This window comes from Monopterus albus, unplaced genomic scaffold (assembly GCF_001952655.1).
Source record: "Monopterus albus unplaced genomic scaffold, M_albus_1.0 scaffold129.1, whole genome shotgun sequence".
In the NCBI taxonomy this organism is placed as follows: domain Eukaryota; kingdom Metazoa; phylum Chordata; class Actinopteri; order Synbranchiformes; family Synbranchidae; genus Monopterus; species Monopterus albus.
In genome coordinates this window covers 312,132-334,309 of record NW_018128009.1, presented here as the reverse complement: position 1 = coordinate 334,309, position 22,178 = coordinate 312,132, and the positions used below count along the sequence as shown (strand labels likewise).

Sequence of the window (22,178 nt, the reverse complement as noted above, 5' to 3'; positions counted from 1 at the left end):
GCAGAGAGGTAAGGGCAGCTGTAGCATGGGAAGCTTTACCTTGACACGGACTTCTTGTTTTGTCTTGACAAAACAAGGAGACACAGATGGCCATGTCATTCCCTCTTCCGAGTGAACAGTGCCGTCATCAAGTAAGAGGTCACCTGGTGTCAAAACTAGTTTGTTTCTTTTGACACTTGAGTCTTGCTCTTTCCACTCCCACCATCTTGTCATTCTGTACTTGTTTTTATTAAACCTATGGGTAAATTCTTTAAATAAACACTGGACTTGACAATGGAGGAAAGGATCATGCACGTTAATGAGGGCTCTGCTATCTGACACACCTAACAGTGGGAATGTTCACTCTGACTAATGCTCTTGTGTAAAAGAGAGCTAAAACATTTCAGCTCAGTGAGTCACTGTCTTTTCTTCTCTCTCTCTCTCTCTCTCTCTCTCTCTCTCTCTCTCTCTCTCTCTCTCTCTCTCTCTCTCTTTTCTTTATTAAAAAAAGGTTGGTTACTGTGTGTACAAACTGGATTGCTCTTTCCCAAGAATGTGGTCAGATCACCTGGAGAGCTGCCTACCAGGGCCATGCTGTCAAATTTGTGATGCTGGATTTTATAAATAAAATTTGATTGAGGCCGTATCCAGTCATGTCATTAGTTCCTCTCTGCTATCTTGACATTCCTACCTGGTTGGTGTCTGACAGCTATCTTGGATTGGCCGGGGTCTCTTCCTCCTGTATACCGAGCTGAGTACCTGACAGATGACACAATGCTGTGTGTTTGAGTCCTGACATGTTCCCATTAAGCTACAGTGTTTTTTTGGCATTTTATTAATCCACTGTAATTTTACTAATATCTTCAGACATTTTGCTACCATCAGTCTGGAGATCTTTTTTTGGCGTGCCTCGGTTAACAGGCATTTTAGCTGAAGACGTATACAACCAGCTGACACCATTTATTGTACCTATGATCTCAATACAGGCAGCAGAAGGTCCAGTAACTCCTGGAAAACCACAGCCACTGGTCTTGTGAACCAAATGAACCCCTGGCTGAACTGACCAAATCTGCTGTGATGAGTAATGCAGAAACTGCATAATTATAGAGGCTATAATTGGAACAGCAATGGTGAATACGGCTGCTGTGGTTTGTTTGTTTACTACACATACTGTAAGATACGACCTGAAGCAGGTCAGATCTGACCCCTGTCAGTCAGTCATGCGCATAATATTTGTTTTAGATCACCTAAGTGGTGTGTTTTGTGCATTATGTACACGGGCAGATGTATGCGTTGCAGTTCTATACAGATGGTGCTGCAGTACGATTTTATTGGCTGTGGGTTTGGGTGATTTGGAAATAGTTTGTTCCTCCTCTGCATCAAACATCAAGTGATCTTTTCATCAGCTGTAACCTCAGGACCTGCTCCACACTTTGGCCCAGCCTGATAATCAAAACCACCTGACATAAAGACTCATCAGCAAACCCACAGAGCTATGATTAGACCTCATAAATCAGGCGTGTCTCAGTGTGTGTATGAATGATTGAGCAGCTCGGAGCTAGTTGTGGCATGTACTGACTTCTACTGAGGAACTTCTCTTTTATCTGTTGTCGCCTCTGATCGTAGTTGGCTCCTTGGTAAAGAATGCATTGTGCTCAGGTTTTTTTTTATTTTATTGGCTCTGACACACTTTGATTGCACAATAGTCCTGTGAATGTCAAGTCATAAAGTCCGTGCATTATCAAGACCTGAACTAGAATTTTTGGGAATAACGAGAGAGAAACTGCACAATACAGAAGGAGTCAGTGAGAAAAATGGGGAATAGACATACACTAATCGCATTTCATGGAAGGTAACCTAGAGGGTAGAAAGTGGGCTTATGACTGCAAGGTTAAAGGTTCAGGCCCTGGCCTGCTGGGAAAGTCTTTACAGGGAAATGCATCAATGAATAACCCCTCTGTGGCCTCAGTCTGCAGGCTGATTTATGATGCTGTTGCCTGAGTTTGTTCCTGTGGTCGGAAGAAAACCCACTGAATAACTCTTTACCCATCAACACCTTCACCATGTACAACCTATAAGCAGCCAGTAGCAGTTGCAGTTTGCAGAGCAAAGACAGCATTGAGCTGGGGGGCAGATATTTTCTCTATGCCATCTGTCACTGTGTTCAGTACTGTTTAGTTTTCAACTGAATATTGTCAAATTACTTAGTCTTGAAGTTTCATTTGTTCCCTGAGAGAACAAAATATTAGCATGAAGACTGAGTTGTGTGTTTCTTTTTTGTCCCCAGGCGTGGATTCTTGAGATATGGGTTTTATGATGTATAGTATGGCTGCACAATTATTTTCATTATAGATCAGTCTGTCAGAAAGCTAATCCATTACTTGACCAGTCTTGGCTGCTCTTAAAAGTCTATAAATTTCCAGAAAATGGCAAAAATGAAAAAAAAAAAAAAAGACAACCATCACTCGCTAGAGTCCATGTGATGTCATCAGATGTCAGTTCAACACCGATGTTAATTTTACATTGATATAAAACACAAGGTCAAATAACTGATCTTCACATTGGAAAATATTTTGTTAGCTTAAAGACAAAAAATTAATTATTAAAAAGGTTGCAGACAATTTTTTTGTCAATAGATTATCTCATTAACTGATTAGTTTCATCTCTGATGTGACATTTGTCCAGGAGACATCGAATTATTGCACAAATCCAACACACAAAAGTTTTTAGAGTAGTTTTTGTAGTTACAGACTGCATGAATGACCTCAACACAGTTTGAGTTTTGATTTAAATATTTAGTCCTTGTTACTCTTTCATGAATATTACGCGGACTTGACTGTTTAACAGCCATCATCTTGTTTCCCTGTGCTATCCATTGTGCACAAGGCAGCACATTGTTCAGTGTTAGTGGAGATATGTATGATATGGGAATATCCGGGCACTTTTCTGGATGAAAGGAACCTGCTGTATAGTTGGCTTGTCCAAGCCTGTCATTAACAGAAGCCTCTGGAAGGTAGCCAGTGCTAATTGTTTATGTGCTGTCAGTCAAGGCTTTTTGTTTGCAGCTTCTGCACAGTTTACTGCCCTGGAAACCTGCTGTTTATGCTGCGTAAAACTGATCACCTTGTTCTAGGAACAATGGAACATCTGTGTGGCAAGATGAGTGAATGTTGAAAGAGGAAGACTGATGGAGAGGAAGAGGAAAGAGGGATTTAGGGAAAGGGGTACAGAGACTTCCCCTGCAGGGCCCCTCTCTGCCTCAGGTCGTCCCGTTACGCTCTGCTGTTTTGCCAGGATAAAGCTAAAGTCTCTAAGCACACACATATGGTCACAGTCAGATGAGTCTGCCCTTCATGCCTTGTAAAAACAGTCATCACACATCCCCCATCACCACAGGACATATTCTGCATCATCATCAATCATATAGCATGGGGACTGCAAACTGCCAGAGAAGCCACAGACTTAAAGATGCTTCAGTCTGAACTTCAGGCGAACTGACGTGTTTGTTTGGTGATAGTAGGGCGATTCTGAGCTGCTAGTAATTATCACATAAAGGTCAAATGTTGATTTACTTGAACCAATTAAATGTTGTTTACTACAAGATTTTTGTTAAAACCATTTATTATTCATCTTTGTGTCTATGGAAGCTTTTGTTGCCATGTTTTCTTTTTTCTTTTCCATCTTCGTGTTTATTTCTCAAAATTGTCTAAAGAAATGTAGAACTATGACACACTAAATATTGGCCTTTCCCCCCCCCCCTCAAATCCGTAAACTATTAAACCTTCAGGTGATTTGATTATGATTTGAACTGACCTGCACTCAGGTCACAAACAGTCACATCTACTTACTTATCGTCAAACATTATTATTATTATTTTTATTACTTCCTGTCTGTGATCACCCTGAGTATTAAATATTGTTGCATGGCTGAACAAAGATGCAAAATAGACCTTTTTAGCTGGTTTGTGTTTTTCGTTTTGACAAGTGGCCCCTTTGCAACACATTGTATCACAGTTTTGTGGCAAGGCTTAAAGTTTGGTTTGTACCACTGGTCTGACAATATTGCAACAGAAAGATCCTTTTTCATAGTTCATGTCATACAACGTGTGGGATTACTAATGCACACAAACACTTCACTGCCCTATTGTTGTAGAAATCCTCCTGGTCAGTCTCACTGAGTGCAGATGAGATGATGATGTTGACTCGATCTTGAGATCATCTTTCCTTCAGTCTAGTAATTAACTGGACAATGCAGTCAGTGTATTTATCTACTGATGTCACTGGAGCCGTTTCCTTGTTCTCCTACTTGTCTGGTTTGTTAGACACGCCTTTATGTGCTCAGGGACTATTAAGGGTTTTATGTTTCTCATTTTGTGTGTGTGTATGTGTGTGCATGTGCATTGTCCTTGAGCCTCTTGGAACACATCAAAAGCCTGTTACCAAACTTACCAAAGTGTGTGCTCAGCAGAAAGAGTGGCATGTGTTTCTGATTCCCTCTTTAGCCCATAAATACCCTGCTCCTCAACAGATTGTGTTTCTTTAATGGTACGGTGTCACACACAATTTATTGTGTGTGTGTGTGTGTGTGTGTGTGTGTGTGTATACACGCTTATGAAGTAGTTTTAAGTACTTGGGTGTTTTGTTTTTTTTTCTCCTCAAAAAATAATCTGACACACATCCCACTGTAGGCTGCTAATACACACACACACACACACACACACACACAGAATGTGCAAACACAAGGTTGCACAAGTCAGAATCCAAACTGAATCTGGCAACAGAGACAGATAATTACAGTGCAGAGTTGGGAAGCTGTCTTTTCTGAACTGAACTGAATATTGAAGTCTTATATGATGATGTTTGCATTGACTAAAGGAGACTTCAGTCACTTCTCAGTAAGTAACATACAGGTTTCTTCCTCCTCCAGGTGGCTCCTCTGTCCGGCAGTCTGAATGGGGAGCTCCTCATGTCCTCTGGCCTCGCCAGTTCCACCAGTGCCTCTGATGTGCCACTTCCTCAGAAGCCGCTGGTGCGCACCAGCCTGTCCCTAGCACCGGCCGACTATCCAGAACGGCCTGAAGTGACGTTGCGGCGGGAGGCGGGCTCTTCCACTCTGCCGCTGAAGACAGAGGTGCCGCTCAATCTAATTAGCACCACCAACCAGCTGCACAAACCAGTTGGGATGCAGCAACAGATCCCAACCAAACTGGCTGCATTCAGCGGTGGCAAAGGGAAAGGAGGCAAGAGTGGCAAGGCTTCAAGTCGTACTGACAACACAGGTAAGGAGTTTGAAGCAAGCACACGATCAGTTGGTGTCAGAATGGTACAGTGATTAGCACTTAGTCCTACATGGTCGCAGGTTGGATTTTGAGTTGCTCTTTAAAATGGTACCAGTTGTAATAGAGTTTGAAATAAGGTTCCTTAATGGGTTTCTGTCCTTGTTTTTGGTCACACGAGACACTTGTGTTACCACTCAGCTGTTTTTATCAGTCTGTCATAAAAATTCACAGTTTCTAAACATTTTTTTATTGAGTGGGTTTTTCCCTTTATCTTACTGTTGCAGGTGATGTTTTTATGGATTTTTTTTTTTTTTGGGCTCACTGTCACGATATCCAGGATGAATGAATTTGAGATGAATTTGATCTGATCAGCATAATTTCAGTGGCTTTTCAGGGACACATTAGCTGTCTAAAGTGGGTCAGCCCCATGACAGATCAAAATAGTGGCCTGAGAGCGCCAAGGCACATTCACTTTACCAGTGCAATCAAATTTTTCAGTTAAATCACCTTCTGTCTCCCCCCCTCCTCTCCCTCCCCTGGCCTCTCCTCTCAGCCTCACTGGATATGAAGCAGATGCTGCCACTGAAGCTGTCCACCCGAGACGATAACAATGCGCTCAAGGCCAAGCGCTCCATCAGCCCCCACCAGCAGCTCCCGCTGTCAAGCCCTCCTCAGCCTCACTCCCTGCATCAGCACACCGGTACTTTTCTGCACACATATATGGATAAGAACACACACACACACACACGCACACTTCTTCCTTCACTTTACTGGGACAAACCCACATACAGTCTCCTTCCATCTACCTTTGCCTACTGCAATATTAAACTTGGTTCTCACAGACCTAAAATTGAGACGCCCATTGTCTGCCTGGGTAAACCCGACTCCACCCAATCATGTTCCTCTCTAAAGCTGCCTTTATGACCAGCCTCACCCTGTGTAAACACCTATCAATTTCACATGCTTCACTCTGATTAATGGCAGGCTGTACTGCTGACACAGACATTTTAACACTTTAATCCATGCCCTCATAATTACCACGGCCAGGAATTCACGAGATACACTGCAGTTAGGATGAGTAAGCCCAGCAGTATTAAACGGGTACAAATGACTATTCTGCCTGTAGTTTGCATGCTATTTTTGCAACAACGCCTTGTAGTGCCTCTAATCTTTATGTCTCTGACAGATCAGCACAGTCCTCCAGACAGCACTGGACCAGACACCCAATCCACCACCTCCATCAGCACCGCCCACCCTGCAAATGTTCAGAAGCCCCTCGTCCTTCCCTTACAGTCTCATTCTCAGCCTCCCACCGTGCTTCCCCACTCGCAAAGCACTGGATCTCTCCAGTCCCAGCCCAATGTGCAGCCGCAGGCCCTCAGTCCGAACATCCAGGCCCATGTCCAAGTAAATCATGGGCTCAGCCACGACCACAGCGTGTCACCACCCTACCAGAGCACCTCAGAAGACCTCAATAAGGAGGATGTCATCTTTTTCTAAACTGCGCTTTGCTGCCCTCAGACCAATCACTGACAAAAACTGAAAAGTTATGATTCTAATTAATTATGGGAGGACCCCCAGTCAACCAGAAGGTCCATTATAAGTAGGGCTCAGGCTGCATTGAAGTTTACTGCTGTCTCAAATTGGAAACCAATTACCTGCCCAATGAGCGAATATCCGAATAGTCCACTATTTGGATCCAGCCCTACTTATAAGGACCCACTTACATGCAATAATGTGATGCTGGTTAATGGTGACAGTGTGTTGTTATAAACTAGATGAGGTAAGGTAGTTTAATAATCTGAGCAGTGTCTATAGAGAAGAAGCTTTGTAGGGGCTATGGTAGCTGAAAGGAAAAAAAAAAGATCAGACAAGAGGACTCATTAAATTGCTTCAGTTTCTGTTTATTTAATTCTAAACTCAATTGGCCAACAAGTATGAAGTGGGAACCTTTGGCAGAACAAAGGCTTCTTGTTTGATAAGGTTTAAATGAAGTTAACAACAATCCAGAGACATCAGCTGCGAGAGGAACAGTGTGAAAGAAAAATTAGGTGCTACGTTGAAAGAGACTCCGGTCAGACTTGTGAGTGAAGAGCGACAGGTGCAGAAATGAAGCTCTGGCCTTAACTGTCTGCTTCTCCTGGGCCTGGAAGCACATGAAATTATTCAACAGGAATTCAGAGCTGGATCAGCTCTGAATTCCTGTGTGTATTGTTTGTTTGTACAGTTGTCAGAATTGTCATTTCATTTTGCTTTTCTTGGTCTCTTTAATCACTCTTTTTGCAGAAGGCCAACACTGGATTACAGCTTTAGTGTTGCCATTGGTTGTGAAACTTAACTTGGACTTGGTCAGGAGGCAATTTCTCCACTCTGTTGTGTAATAACGCTTCGTTTCAATTAAGGGAGAGTTCGGCTTTCAGCAAGTTGTGGCTTTTTTTCCAGGCTCATGAGACACTTAAGAAATATATCTGTTGCCAGATATGAAAATGTAGTGTACAGTACAATTCATGACAATGGCAGTTTTCTTTTATTTACAGTAGTTGCTTCAGTAGAACAGGGGTTTTCAACCAGTGGTCTGATGTATCTGTTTCTGGTGTACAGTTTATACTTAATTAAATGTAGGTACATATGAAGATGTCAGGTGTCATTGACAGTGGCTGTTTTTTTTTTTGTTTTTTTTTGCTGATCACAGTTTCATTAGCTGGGTCTTAAATCTCGGTGGCTGCCGGATGCAGTGGTCCTGCAGCAAAAAGGACTTGTCTAATGTGTCAGACTTTTATCGTTCTTTACAGAAGAGATGTGGAGGTCCCATTTATTTTCTCTGTATATACATGAGATTCCTTTAAATCATGAAGTAGTTAACACATTGTTTTTTGTCTTTCTGGAGGGAGAAATAAGAGAAAGAAGAGCTTTTTGTCCAAATAAGCTGTGATCATTAGCTGGAGTTCGAGTAGGTTGTCTGAGTTTTATGTATATTAAGGATTTAGTTGTACATACTGTGTGTGACTTCTTCTGCACCAGCTGCCCTCCTACACAGTCTTGTATTACAGACAGATGTATGACATGAATCAAAAGTCAGCCAAAAGTGTGTCTGTGCGAATGTGTATATACACTTGAAGTAACATGGTTGTCTGTAGACAAAACAGTACGCCTTGCTTGGATAAACTCGTAGCAGTTTATGAAACCACAATCAGTCATTGCTGTTTTATAAATGAATTGAAGCTGAAGATGTGTATATTTAATCTTCTAGTGTGTGTTGATGTATCACTGAAGTCGAGGTGCACTGTCGTCTTTCTCTTGCGGTCCATGAGCAGTGTTTAATCGAGATGAAGCCTTGATCGCAAAAACAAAAGCATCTGTTTCATTCAGTTTAACCAAAGCGACAATCGGCCGGCCGAGTTTCTCTTTGTGCCTGTGTATGAAGGATACATGACACTGTGCTGGTTGTGTGTTATTATCTGTAAAAACATCCTCTGTGACTAGTGTGTTTACACTTGTTATTGAGGATACAAGTCCAGCTCGTATCCTGCTTCGGGGCTAGTGTCTGGATTTGCTGTTTGTTGTGCAGCCTCATGTCTAGTTCACTACTGTCACCTCCTGTCTCTAGTGTCAGGTTTTCTTCATGATTAGTATGTGAGCTTCTTTAAGAAATATTGTTTTTATATACACGAGCACTTGATCATCACAAAGACTGTTACTGTGCATGTGAACATACTTCTGGTGGTTTTCTGTCGAGGTAAATCCATTAAGATGAAACACTTGGACTAAACAATCCAAAGTCAAGGTCGTCTTACTGTTCTTCCCCAGAGCTTTCCCCATTATACACTGTTCACTAGCTGGTTTAGGCTAATGCTTAAAAACCTAAAACCCAACATGAACAAGAAGTCTTAAGTTATTGTGACACCTACTGAGCTTGCATGTTGCTAAAATTCCACCCATTGATAAAGACTATTATATAGTTTAAAGCTCTGGAAAATCTTGAGTTGGGATTGTTTTGTAAAATTATTTAGATTAAGAGTTCATTGTTTATTTTCCTCTGTTTCCAAGTGTGTGTCTTTAATTCTGGATGACCGGGTTAGCTGGTGTAAGTGCCCCGGGTACGAGACCGTTACCTGTGGATTAGAGCGGACCTCAGCAGGAGAGTTGGCCGGCGCCTGTTGGTCCCACTGTTGGAATCGATTCAGGTCTTGCATGTTGTTTTGCTCTACTGAACTGCTTAACATTTTTGCTCTGTTTTAAAACTTGGAAGCCGGTCAGTCATGTCACTGAGCATGTGTGTGTCTGTCTGTATCTGTGTGCACTTGCCACCAAAACACAGCAGAAACATTCCTAACCATTTCCAGATGTTTTTTGTTTTTTTATAGACACACTCATACACACATATTGGACTTGTATGTATTGTGTAAATAATCATAAATTTATTTTATTTCCTCAGCCAATTTTACACTAGTCACTTTTGAGAGTAGCATACTTGAAGGGGAAAATGAATGTTTATAATGCTTATTATTGTCTGTGAGCTTTTATTTACTGAGACCTGTCTAATGACATTTGTAGCACACACTGAAACTGATTTTTGTACCGTTTTATTTTTTTTCCCACCGCAAGATGTTAAAACAACCTGTGGACACAAACTGCTGCCTTAGAAAGAATTTAGTAATAAAAAGTCTCAATATGAGTTTGTGTTTTGAGTTTTTAAAATGACAGATTTGTGATCTTTTTATTTTCTCCTCTCAGCAACTTCCGCATGAGTCTGTAATGTATAATTCTGCCTCGTTATTTAGAGTTCTGTTCACTGCTCATCAAAATAATCCTGACCACCCAATTAGCTAGAAGTCCAGCCGTTCCTCATTGTCTAGGAGGTGCTGTAACTGTGTAATTGACCCTGTGCTTAGACGACCTAATAGCAGTCTATTCCCAGACAAAGCTCTATTTTCAGGTGCTGTGGTTGCGGCTGTTCAATCCCTCTGTAGACCTTGCTAACAGCAGGGCACCCAGTTCCTGTGTTGTTGTCATTCTGCCTGGGAAGACGCTACAGTAGTGGCAAGTTTTCATTGTCCACTGTCATTAGCGGCTTTCCTCTGTCTCCTCTCAACTGTTATTTTTTCCAGGCTGCTTCCCCTGTGGAGAGAAGCTGCATTTGCCAGTCTTTGTTTCTGCCTCGCCCCTTCCACTGAGCTGCCAATGTATGTCACCCTGTCTCTTCCCATCTTGTCTAAATGTCTCAATCCACCTCAACTCAACCGCTTCACAGCTTGGATGCATTTTATGTAATGCAGGTTGCAGGAAGTCAGGAGTCTTGGCTGTTATTGTTCTGTGTCAGAGGCTCTTCTCACCGCAAATTAAACAAATAGATGCTCTGCAAAGACAGACGTGCAGATTAACCTCCCTGTGCATAAACACTGAGACAAATCTCAGCAGTTGTTTTCGTGCTTCAGTTTAGATCTAACAGCTTCCTAGTGCTTTGGCAACATGCACGTTGAAATGAACCATTAGATCGTAAAAGACTCCAGTTTGGCTATTGGGTGGCACCAGAATTCAAATTCAAGGGTTTAAACCCTTTTTGGTGTGACAACCCATCAGAATGTAACGGTGTCTAATTGTGATCCTTGTAAAAAAAAAAAAAAATGTCTTTTTGATTGTGAACAATCATGTTTTTAATTTTAGTGGTTAGAAGAGATAAAATGATCCAGTAATTCCAGTGGTCACACGTGACTCTTCATGGGAGAATAAAGAAATAAAAATTCTATATAAGTTTGTTTTTATTTATGACGCTTTTCCCTGAAATGTGACTTTATGAACTACTGAATACAGTATTTACCTGAATGAATGAATACTTGTGGTGGAAGAGTCTCAGTGGTGGATGTGCTAAGAACTCACACAACTGACATATTTTAATTATATTATTTATATAAAATCTTCATTTGAGAAGCAACTGTCAGATAAATGTAGTGTAGAAAATGTACAATATTGCCCTCTGAAATGTCGAGTATGATTAACATAAATGACACAATTGCACTTACGTATATACAGTACTTGAGAAAAAATACCTAGTTTCCTTGACTCAGCCTCCAGCATGCCGTTTTATTATGAAGCAATGTGCTTGGTGGCTGCTTGTCTGAGTTTTGTTTAATCATCCCTGGCTGACAAAGATCCTCTTGTTGAATAGACACAAATGGACTCTTGCATATCTTTCTGCTAACACCCAGGGTGATTACAGAAAGGGAGCTGGCAGTGAAACATGTCTCTCAGCCAAGGCTGCTTACATAACCTCCTTAGCAGGCTGTGCTAAGGTATATTCCAGCATAATAGAAGTTTGATAAGACCTTTTGAGTTTTTCAGTTTGAAGTTGTTATTGGTGACTGATAAAGAGCAGCAAAGCTCCATGGCCTGCAAAAACTGTGTATTTACATCTGCGTGTTTCCTTGGATACTATATTTCTCATGGGTGGTAAAGTGTGATATGAAAACTTGGAGAGATTTCATGCTGTCTGGCACGTAGTTTTGCTACAGCTGAATGAAAAATCATTGTTCGTGCTGCTCAACTGATCTTTCATCTTGCGTGAACAAAGGAAGTGCATATGGGGTGGGGGGTTCAGATCAGGTGGAGGGCTATTGTTCTGCCAGAAGAGACACCTCAGTTGAAATGAAAGGGGAAGATGGATTATACAGGACGTGTGCTCTGTGCTGACTCACCCTCTATGCTGACAGGATTTGCATTTTGCAATCAGCTGTAGCCTGGTGACTGTCTGGCCGGTCCACTTTTATTCCTTTGTGCTTGTGCGCCGATTACACTGTATCAGGAAGTGATGAGCACCACCATTGTAATAGATCAGCCAGGTGCAGAGAAGTATAAACACATTAGATGCTCATGTAGTCTTTGAGTTTCATGGAGACAAATCATTACTTGATTATGAAACAATATTTTGTCTTAGATTACAGGAATAATTTGGCAATTTGCAAAAAAGCCTAAGTCGCATTTGGATTTGTCCATTCAAGTTGCAGCTACAGCCAGTTAGCTTAGCATAAAAACTGGAAGCAAGGTAACAAGCTGAATACCAGCACCGTTGAACTTCCTATTTTGTTTCAGTAAATTCATCAAAAAACTAGCAGTAAAAAGTTTTTACACTAAATACTGTACGTGCTCGATTATCCTACTGTATTTCTTGATAGGGGGCATTGATTTTCTCAGCTCTCCCGTTTCCCTGTTTCCAGACTTTATGCTAAGATAAGCTAACCAGCACTAGCTGTAGATTATATACAAAGCCCGTAGACTGTTTTTCAGTTTCTTGATCACCACTAAGGTCCCCTTAAATATTTTATAAGGTGATTCTCTGTCTGTACAATAATCACCACTGTCAGATACTTTCAAGGCCTGCCCCATGTGTGTTTCAGGATGTTGTATTGTTTAAGGCTGATGCACTGTGGGAGGTCTCTGTGGCAGTTTCAAAGAGTCAGTAAGAACTTCCTTCATACACAGACAAATGCACACTCATGCACATTTTTAGCACCAAAAGTCAAATCCTAGTGGTGCCAAGACAAATAGCATCCTGGCAGCTAGCATGGAAAACCCTCTCCAGAATGCGGAGATGTGGGCAATTGAAGTTGTTAAGCTTCTTCTTGGAAAGGCCCAATAGAAGCTTTGTGTTAAGGTCTCTTTGCCATCATCAAAGATGTTCCTGTAAGTCTGTGCCAAACATCAGGGCATATGTGTGTTGCTTTCAAAAAGATGGGAGCGCAAAGCGGGAAAGTGTTCAAATACATGTATTTTATCTAAAGTAAAAGGGAAGAAAAGGTCTACAGGAAGCTCTTGAGTCCAGATAGCAATGTGAAATGAATCTAAAGTGAGCTGGAGGCTCTCAATCAAGTAAAACAGATGCTTTTTTGTTGACGTGCACTTAAACCTCCTTGTATTATCTTGAGGGGCACTCTGTGAGGATTTGTTGTCCCTTGTGAAGAATGTAGCCCGAGGTGGTGCACTTCATTCCAGTGCGACCCTTCAGCATCATCAAAAGCAGACTAAAGTTGCTTTGTCTGTCTAAATAGGATGCTTTTGTGTCGTATGTCTGTTTGTGTGCTTTGATATTTTCCATAAGTGCTTCTGCACAACATCATTCTTTGTCCCCGATGTTCTGTTTTAATGTAACATTAGCTGATGAAGGACACCAGAAACCAGAGATACAAATTCAATTCTAAATGGACATAACTGCACACAGTGTACAGAACAGCCATGTACAGCTCCCTCAGCACATCCCTTTTTCACCTCAGAAGAGCAGAGTGCACCAGAGCTCAGTGCAAGTGTAGTGCTGAGTTCTAAACACAGCCTTTCTGATTTAGGAGCTGGATTGGAGCAGCCGCCAGCCTCCCACCGGGGTTGGCGGTGTTGGGTAGCTGTATGGCTGTTGTTGATGTGGGGAGGAGGGAGAAGTGGGGAAATGAAGACTAGAAGACACTGCCAAAAGAGCAAAAGGCCACTAACTGCTGCACCACCAAACACTAGACTTTAAGAGAAAGCTGGGTGGGTTTGTCTTACAGTGTGCACAAAGAAAGAAGGAATTTGAACTGGAGAATCTGTTTAGCTTATTGTTCCAGGGCGCTACAATTAAACACAGGCATGTATATGGCATTTATTAAAGACAAAAACAGGAATCCAACACAAATGCAAAAAAAAGAAACAGGACAGAAATGCTTTAGAAGCTAACATTAGACCATCATCACCACAAAAGCTCCCCTCCTACAGCCAGTTTGATCATAGCCTGCCACCACCCCCTGCAGAGCTCACACTGGATTCTTGGTGTTTTACTCTTTCTAGTTGTCAAACGGCCAACCTAGGCCACCCAGACAGAAACCTTACTATGTAATTACTACTGGATATTTAGTATAAAATAAATGTAGCTGGAGGACACACCAGGCAGAGATTAAATGTGGTATATTGCATTGCATTGTTTATTGCCTTGTTTATAGTGTTTACAGTATATTGTCATATTGCATATTACATCCTTATATTGGTATATTGTTTACTTTCCTTTTGCTGTTGCATTACATAGGATATGTACATACACATTCAGAGCCGCTGTACCAGAGTAAAACACCTGGCCAATAAAGCTGATTCTGATTCTGATGTTGGGTTTTGACAAAGAGCACTGGGCTCCATTATTATAGACAAAGATACTAAACCCACACTTGCACGGTGCCTCTGATTCACCTCTTGACCTCAGTCATCTGCTAAGGTCTGCATCACCTCTGAGGAAGTAACTTAACTTATGTAACAGAGGAGATATTATGTGCATACCCAGTGAAATCACTTATGGGCATGCACACACATGCACAGCATGCTATAAACACATTCAACCAAACGCACACGCAGCATGTTTTTCTTTGTCTTTTCTTATCCATGGGTCTTATTTCAGACCATTAACATGTCAAAGGTTCTTGGCAGAGTGTTGAAGTGCATTAAGTGGGATAATATAATGTGACATGAAAGATCTGTCTTCTACTGTAACTTGCACAAGAACCTGTTCCACCACAAACAAAGGAAGAGGGTGTTATTGTTCAAATACAGCAAGTCTCTTCCTACCTCCTTTACTACTCCATCTATGTTCATTATATATGTTACCCGTCCTCCCTCTCTGTCTTGTAATTATCCTTCCCTCAGGCTTCTGGGAAGGGGTGTGTAATTTCCACAGCACCATGGAGCCTCAGCTTGACGCTCTTATGTCCCTTTGTTTCACATCCATGAATCCGCACGAAACTCTTCTTTATAGTTTATAACGTTTTTACTTCAAGTGGACGATGTTGAGTTTTGTTTAAGTATAAAATGACAATGTAAAAAAACTAAAACAACAACTTGAGAGATAGCCATAAAGCAAGGTCAAAAAACTGTTTTGCTCCACAGTTCCTAATCGCCACGTATCTACTGCCTTTCTCTCACGAAGGCCCCCCTTGTTCCGCTGAAAGCCCCTCCCTCGCCTCCAAACAAATTTAACTACTTATTAGGTACAAATCAGCATTATCAATACATGCATTTTTACATCTAAGAGAATAAACAATGAACTTGAATAGTTTGTTATGAATATTACTCCCACTTATTTAATGTGAATCAGATAAATTAAAGCTTCACCTATGAACTTAAATTGCTCAAATCAACCAACACGCAAATTACATTTAGGCTCCTACAGGGTGTCTGTCAGCCAATCAGAGCAAAGGAGTCAGATCATTACTTTCTTTTACAGTGGTGGAAGAAGTACTGAGATTGTTTACTTAAGTAAATGTAGAAATACCACAGTATCAAATAAAAGTCCTGCATTCAAAATGTTACTTAAGTAAAGGTGCTAAAGTATTAGTATCAAAAATATACTTGAAGCAGCAAAACTAAAAGTGCTCATATGTCACATAAGCCACAGTTCACACAATGTAGGCCTATATCATCTTATTGGATTACAATTATTGATGCATTATTGTGCACAACAATGTTACAGCTAGTAAAGGTGGAGGCCATTTCAGCTGCCTTATATGCTTATGATTTGAATTACTGCTGAGTAGCTTGTGAATTTCCTACCAAGGATCAATAAAGTTTAAAGATTATACTCTATTTAGCTTTATTGATCTGATTTTGAACTTGTAACTGAAGTTATCAAATAAATGTAGTGGAGTAAAGAGTACAATATTTACCTGTAAAATGTAGTGAAACTGAAGTATGAAGTAGCAGAAGATGAAAATACTCAGGTAAAGTACAAATACCTCAAAATTGTACTTTGCTACTTTCCACCTTTGTGCTTTTGCCATCTTCATTTTAGGAAACCGAGATGCGATGCACATGACACCGTCTCTCCTTGTTCAATCAGAACATACAGGAGACAGTATGTGTTAGTACAGCGTGTGTCTGCTTCATTAGTTTTGTATAAGCCCCCATGCTCTGCTCTGAATGAGGAGGGAGGACGACACACGTCAGCCCCAGACAGAGACAGATGCTGCTGACACGTCAGAGTATCTCTCTATTTTATTATTCATCCTCAGCGCCTCATCTCGTCTGAGGTGGTCAGCCAGACATGGTGCAACAGAAGGGGAAGCCTCAAATGCACACACACACACACACACACTCCCTCGTGTAGCTTATTTTAATAATTCTGTTTTAGTGGGCCTTTCTGGAAGTGTGTGTGAGTGCGAGAGGGCGGGATAACATCTGCCACAGTCCGGCTCAGAGGCTGTGGGTGCTGCTTTTGAAATTCTTTTTCTTCAGTCGGAAAGGGGCTTTTGAGTGGAGAAGCAAGGGGGTTTTGTGGCTGTGTGTGTGTGTGTGTGTGTGTGTGTGTGTACATAAATGTGTCTCTTCAGGCAACATATCAAACCCCTCTATACTGTCCCAACCTCCATCAGCCCCCCTCCCTGAGCCTCCCTCCAACCCAGCTGGGAATTAATCTATGTTTATTCATGAGAGACAAAGGAAGTGGCAGTTATATGAAAAAATGTGCATGAACAAAGGGCTTTACTGTCTGTGACAAAGACAAAGAGAAATGTATCTTTTTGTACCTTGTGAATCCAAAAATGTCAGGCTTGCCTTGAATGTCCTCTGGCTTCTTTTCTCACTCACTATGTGGACAAAACCTTTGTGTGCGTCTCCAGTGAATGTCCCGATGTTGACTTTGCGACGTGATGGGCTGTCACATAGGATCTCCACCAAAGTGGATATTCGGGATTTGTCTGCCCACTTCTGTTTGTACAAGGGAGAAAACATGGGAGGCTTCTTATAAATGCCATTTGTCAGGGAGGCATGCAACCACACATTCATGAAATCATGGGCAGTGATGGAAGAAATACTCAGATCATTTTTACACTCTATTACAAGTAAAAGTCCTGCATTTATAATCTTATAGAAGTAAATGAACAAAAGAATTTTCAGCAAAATGTACTTCAGGTATCAGAAGTAAAAGTAAACTCTGAAATGTGCCAAGGGGCCATTGCTATTTCCGAAAGCCTTGCAAGTCAGATCTTAATCTGAAAAGTAACTTATAGCTACAACCTTAAAATAAATGTAGACGAGTAAAAGATATTTCCCTCTGAAACGTCATAAAGAAGACATGGATGGAAACTAGCAGAAAGTACCTCCAAATTGTACTTAAATACAGTAATGGAGTATACTGCATTTACTTTCTTACTGTATATGTATTTACTTTCCATTGCTGAACTTGGTTCCATCAACATGAAGAGAAGAACTTTCCTGCTTTCATTATGAGCAATGTGGAATTTGAATCTGCAGGCAAAGAGCAGTAAAGTGATGGCTAGAGGTGTTTGCATGTTTGAGCTTGAGCATGTGTGTGTGCATGTAAGGGGGAAAATAGATAGAGCTGAGCTCATCAAAGGCCTGAATGCTGAACAGCCATCTCTCTGACTGTCATACCCATTGTGTGCCTGCCAGAACCATAAAGTTTCTCTCCTCTCCTTGCTCCTTTCTTCTCCCTGCAATTTACTGGGTAATTATGCGATTGTGTAAACAGCTATTACTGTGGCCAAATACTGGCAAGTCTGAAAATGCTCTCCTGTCACAATGCTCGTATTTCTCTTTCTTTGTCAAAGCCACAGGTCTTCACTGCACAGACACTCAAAAATAGAAGCTGTGAAATTAATCTGGTGGAGAGAAAAAGAGAAGAGAGAAGAGTCAAATGTTGGAACAAGTCTGCAAAAACAGGAGCCCTGTATAATCCACACTGATTGAAGTTTGACACCTCTGGACCAAGTTGTAAAGCAACAGACAATTGTTATAACAAGACCACTTGTAGTTCTGAGCTGTAGTGTTGACAGGGATTTTCATACCTTCAGGATGATTGAAGTCACCTACTGCATTTATCTGTCATGGAATAAATGTTTTGGCTGAAATACCAGAGCAATCTCAATAATCTGACATTCATTTAAGGTCATACTGAACTATACTGTCTACAGTGACGAGCAAATAAAAAAAAAACATTTCCAAGGCTGACAATACTTTGCAGGGACAGACGGTGGTAACTTGCAGCTTAACAGGCAAACTTGTGGCATAAATACTGTCAGGTAATAATAATAATAATAATAATAACTTTATTTGTATAGCACTCTTCTGAACAGAGATACAAAGTGCATAACAAAAACAAAACAAAGCACTAGAATTACCAGTTGTATGCCTACGGGATATCATGTTTACAAGAATGGGCTAGACATCCTTCTGGCCATGGCTAGCACCAGCAAGGAGACATACAAACTACAACATAGGGTTATTATTTAGAAGAAAACGTTTACTTGTAAAATTGAGTTTTAAGAACTATTAAAGAAGAGGCAGCAGAATTTGCTTACGTGATGGATTTGGGTAGGGGGTTCCAAGAAAAATTTTGGATTGGTGAATTTATTTTATGAACAACAATAGCATTCCTGAAAATTTTCGGTCTGGCTTTTATTCCTTGCATAGCACTGAAACTGCACTTATTTAAATTACGAGCAATCTACTGGCTCAGTCTCCTTTAGTAATAAAGCGAAAGGTTGGAACACGTAGTAAACTCCTATCTGAGGAGCCCAGTCTGCGTTGTGTTTCATTAGGAATGAACATGTAAACACTATAACTAGGGCCTGACCATGTAAAACCTTAAAGGTTATAGGTAGGATCTTATAGGATTATAGGATAGGTTATAGGATAGATCTTAAAATCTATTCTAATGTTGATAGGAAGCCTGGAGTTTGTTAAAACTTAGCAGCAGTATTTTGAATGAAATGGAGGTGAGTGATCAACTTATGACTGATTCCAGACTAAGGGCAAAAGTCCACATGAGAGTAATAGAGTAGCATGACTTACTTTCTCAAGATCTGCAGCAGTTAGAAATGATTTAGTATTGAATATTGATCTTAGCTAAAGGAAACATGGCTATATGGTTGTTAAATGACAAGTCTGAGTCAAGTATATCTAATTACATGCAGATTCTATGATGATAAACATCCATGTTTAGATTGAAGAGGAAAAGTCAAAGAGGGGGGATGGAATAAAAGAAAGAAAGTCACTTTCGGCTTTTCCCGTTTAGGGGTCGCCACAGCGAATCACCACACTGACGACTTGCATGTTGACATTTGGCACGTGTTTTACACCGGATGCCCTTCCTGATGCAACCCTGATTCGAACGTGGGCCGCAGCGGCAAGAGCACTGCGCCTTAACCACTAGCCTACCAGGGACAGATTTTGTTTCACTCAGCTGAAGAACATTTGCACTTAACGTCAGAAAGACGGTTTAGGAGGCATGTAAAATTAAATTCCAGGCCCATAACATACTGAAGGCTACAGCTCTGTCTGCAGAGGAGGTTGTGAAGAGGAGAACAGATTTAATAGCAGCTTCAGGTCTCTATTTCCTGCTGGTGTTAGCTGACCTGTCAAGCTCCTGTGTTGCCTGCATGCACACACACACACACACACACCTCCGGCTCAGACAACAGAAACTAGACAGCCCCTGCGTTCGTTCCAGTGGTTAGACTCTCTGACTGACTGTCTGCTCATCTCACACTCTGTTTACTCCACATTTGCCCAGCCAGTCAGCTCTAAAACCTGAGCTGCTGCCAGCTGAGGTGCCCAAAGTCAGACAGACAGAGAGAGAGAGAGAGAGAGAAGAATGTAGAGACACATTTAACTCTACCACAGTATAGACACAGAGAGAAGGGGGACAACATTGTTCAGTAATGATTTCTCACCGAGGACTTGGACAGGCTTGTGGTGTCTTAGTGTTTGTGCCAGTGAAGCACAATGAAACAACCTTAATCTGAAAGTGAAACAGAGAGAGAAGAAAATGGGAAGACTAATGTTTGCTCACAGAGATTTGCAACAAGCGTGGCTTACATAAGAAAACACACACCCACACAAGCATGTCCTGTGCACTCTCGCTGTCTTTCTGCAGCCACAGACACAAAACAGATTTTATTTTTCATCTTTCTACCTGGTGGATGCAATCCAAGTGTCTTTTTAATTATGACTTGGCAAAGTAAAAGATGCTTTAACATCAATAATATGTTATGTATGTTGCTACAGTGCGGTAAACAACATATTTCAAGATTTGTTTTTTAAAATACAGTGCTTTAAATTCAGAGGTAAAGGCAGGTTTTTGCAGATCTGTCAGAGCAGGTCTAATTTGGCCAGAAGGGAAATATTGATCTGGCTACCTACGGTTTCCTGACACAGCCTGAATGGGCATCCTGGAGACCCCATAGGGAAGGTGAGAGGTCGATTCTGGCCTCATCTAGGCGTCTGTGTCCCCAGCTGGTGCAGGCGTAGGCCCCCGCTGGGGGTCTCAGGCCAGCAGACACACACCAATATTTGGGTGCACCCTCCCTGTATGTTCCACCTCACTGCCTCCTTTCTTATGGGTTATCAAGAAGCTGTAGCTGTTCTACCCCTGCCTCACACACACACACACACACACACACACACACACACACACACACACACACATTTAGCATAAATTCATATGCACACAAATGAACACATATGCAATCTCAGAGACCCACCTATCTTTCAGTCCAGGATCCAGATTGTTAATGCAGTTAGTCCTCCTTCTCTCCATTTATTCTCCTCCCTCCCTCCCTCTCTTTTTTTGTTTTGGCAGCCTGTGAGGTTCTTTTGTCTCCAGCCGACTTTCAAATGTCTATTTGGTTTAATTGTGTTGTCGGCAAGATCTGTTGGGAATCACTTGGTTTACACATTTTGCATTACAATAGGAGCCATTGACCGGTCTGCACATCCTGCTGTGTAGTGCCAGGTCCCCTTTTCATCTTTTTTCTGCATGTCTCTTACAGGCATGATGTCACGGCTGCATGGAGATTTGTTTGGAGCTGATGCCTGTTTACATCCAATTAACAGCATGTTTTGAAGTGTATTTGGTTGGTTTTAAAAAGATTTAAATATATTACTGGATTATGTTACTCAAGTGTTTGTTTTAGGACAAGATTTTGTGTAATTTGCTACACAAATCTTGTAATTTATAGTCAAATCAGTTGGTGGATATGGCGCACAGAGACTGTGAGTGGAATATTTTCTGTTAAATAAATGTGTAGATGGTTTGAACATTGCACCCTTCCTTTGCTTATTTACAGCATGATGTTGCAGCGATAACTTGCAAATAATCCGCAAAACATTCAGTAGGATGCTTCCCTCAAGATTCTTCAGTATTTTCCTTGTTCCATTCTTCTTGTTGGACATACAATAAGCTATGTGTTTGTCCATCCATCCATCTTCCCCAAACACCCTCAAGGTTAGTGATCTCCACCCAGGCAGAGCAGTGGAAAGGGAGATGAATGATGAGGAAGGAAGAGCTGAACAGGAGGATGATTAAAGTGATCTAAACAGAAGAGTGTGCATGTTTGAGCTTTGCTTTTAATCCTGCCACAAGGCCAAGTGTAGGTCTATCAGGGCATGGTGCACTGTTCTTCATGAGCCTTACCATCCACTGATCTGAGCAGCTGGCTAATTTAGGGACAGAACAAAGAACAGTTTTTGTCAAACACCTTTTAAACACAGCCCACGTGACTTAGCCTAAAGGTTTGTTGAGAGAAGCATATAGTTCACTGACTAATCAGATGTTTTTTTAAAAAGCAGGGGATCTCGTATCTTCTCTGTCCTCTCTAACCTCCTTTCTTACCTCTACCACAGGTAACTCCCTCCTTTCTTCATCACGCCTTTCTCTCTTCTACCGTGTTTCCAGCTTGCTCGATTCAGGAGGACACATCACGAAGCCTTGGCATCTGTCTTTATCTTAGCCCAGTGTCTTATATTACCTGTTGGAAAAGTGAATCTTCTTCTTCTTCAATCTTCTCCGTCTTCAATCTCTGATAGTAGGGAGGATGCTAACTCCCCTGACCCTGGTGTCCTGATTCCCCTGGCCGTGTTTTTCATGATGTACCTCACTAGGCAGATAGCATTAAGGGCC

At 41.4% G+C, this 22,178-nt stretch overlaps 1 protein-coding gene across 1 annotated transcript in view; it reads left to right on the top strand.

Annotated features, from left to right (window-relative positions):
• Positions 1–10,949, top strand: part of arhgef18b (rho/rac guanine nucleotide exchange factor (GEF) 18b) — a 36,094-nt gene extending 25,145 nt beyond the window's left edge. Inside the window, 3 exon segments of the mRNA XM_020613006.1 lie at positions 4,906–5,257; positions 5,811–5,957; positions 6,444–10,949. Of these exon segments, the coding sequence (XP_020468662.1) occupies positions 4,906–5,257; positions 5,811–5,957; positions 6,444–6,757 (813 nt within the window). The 3' untranslated portion in view covers positions 6,758–10,949.
• The last annotated feature ends 11,229 nt before the right edge of the window (positions 10,950–22,178 follow it).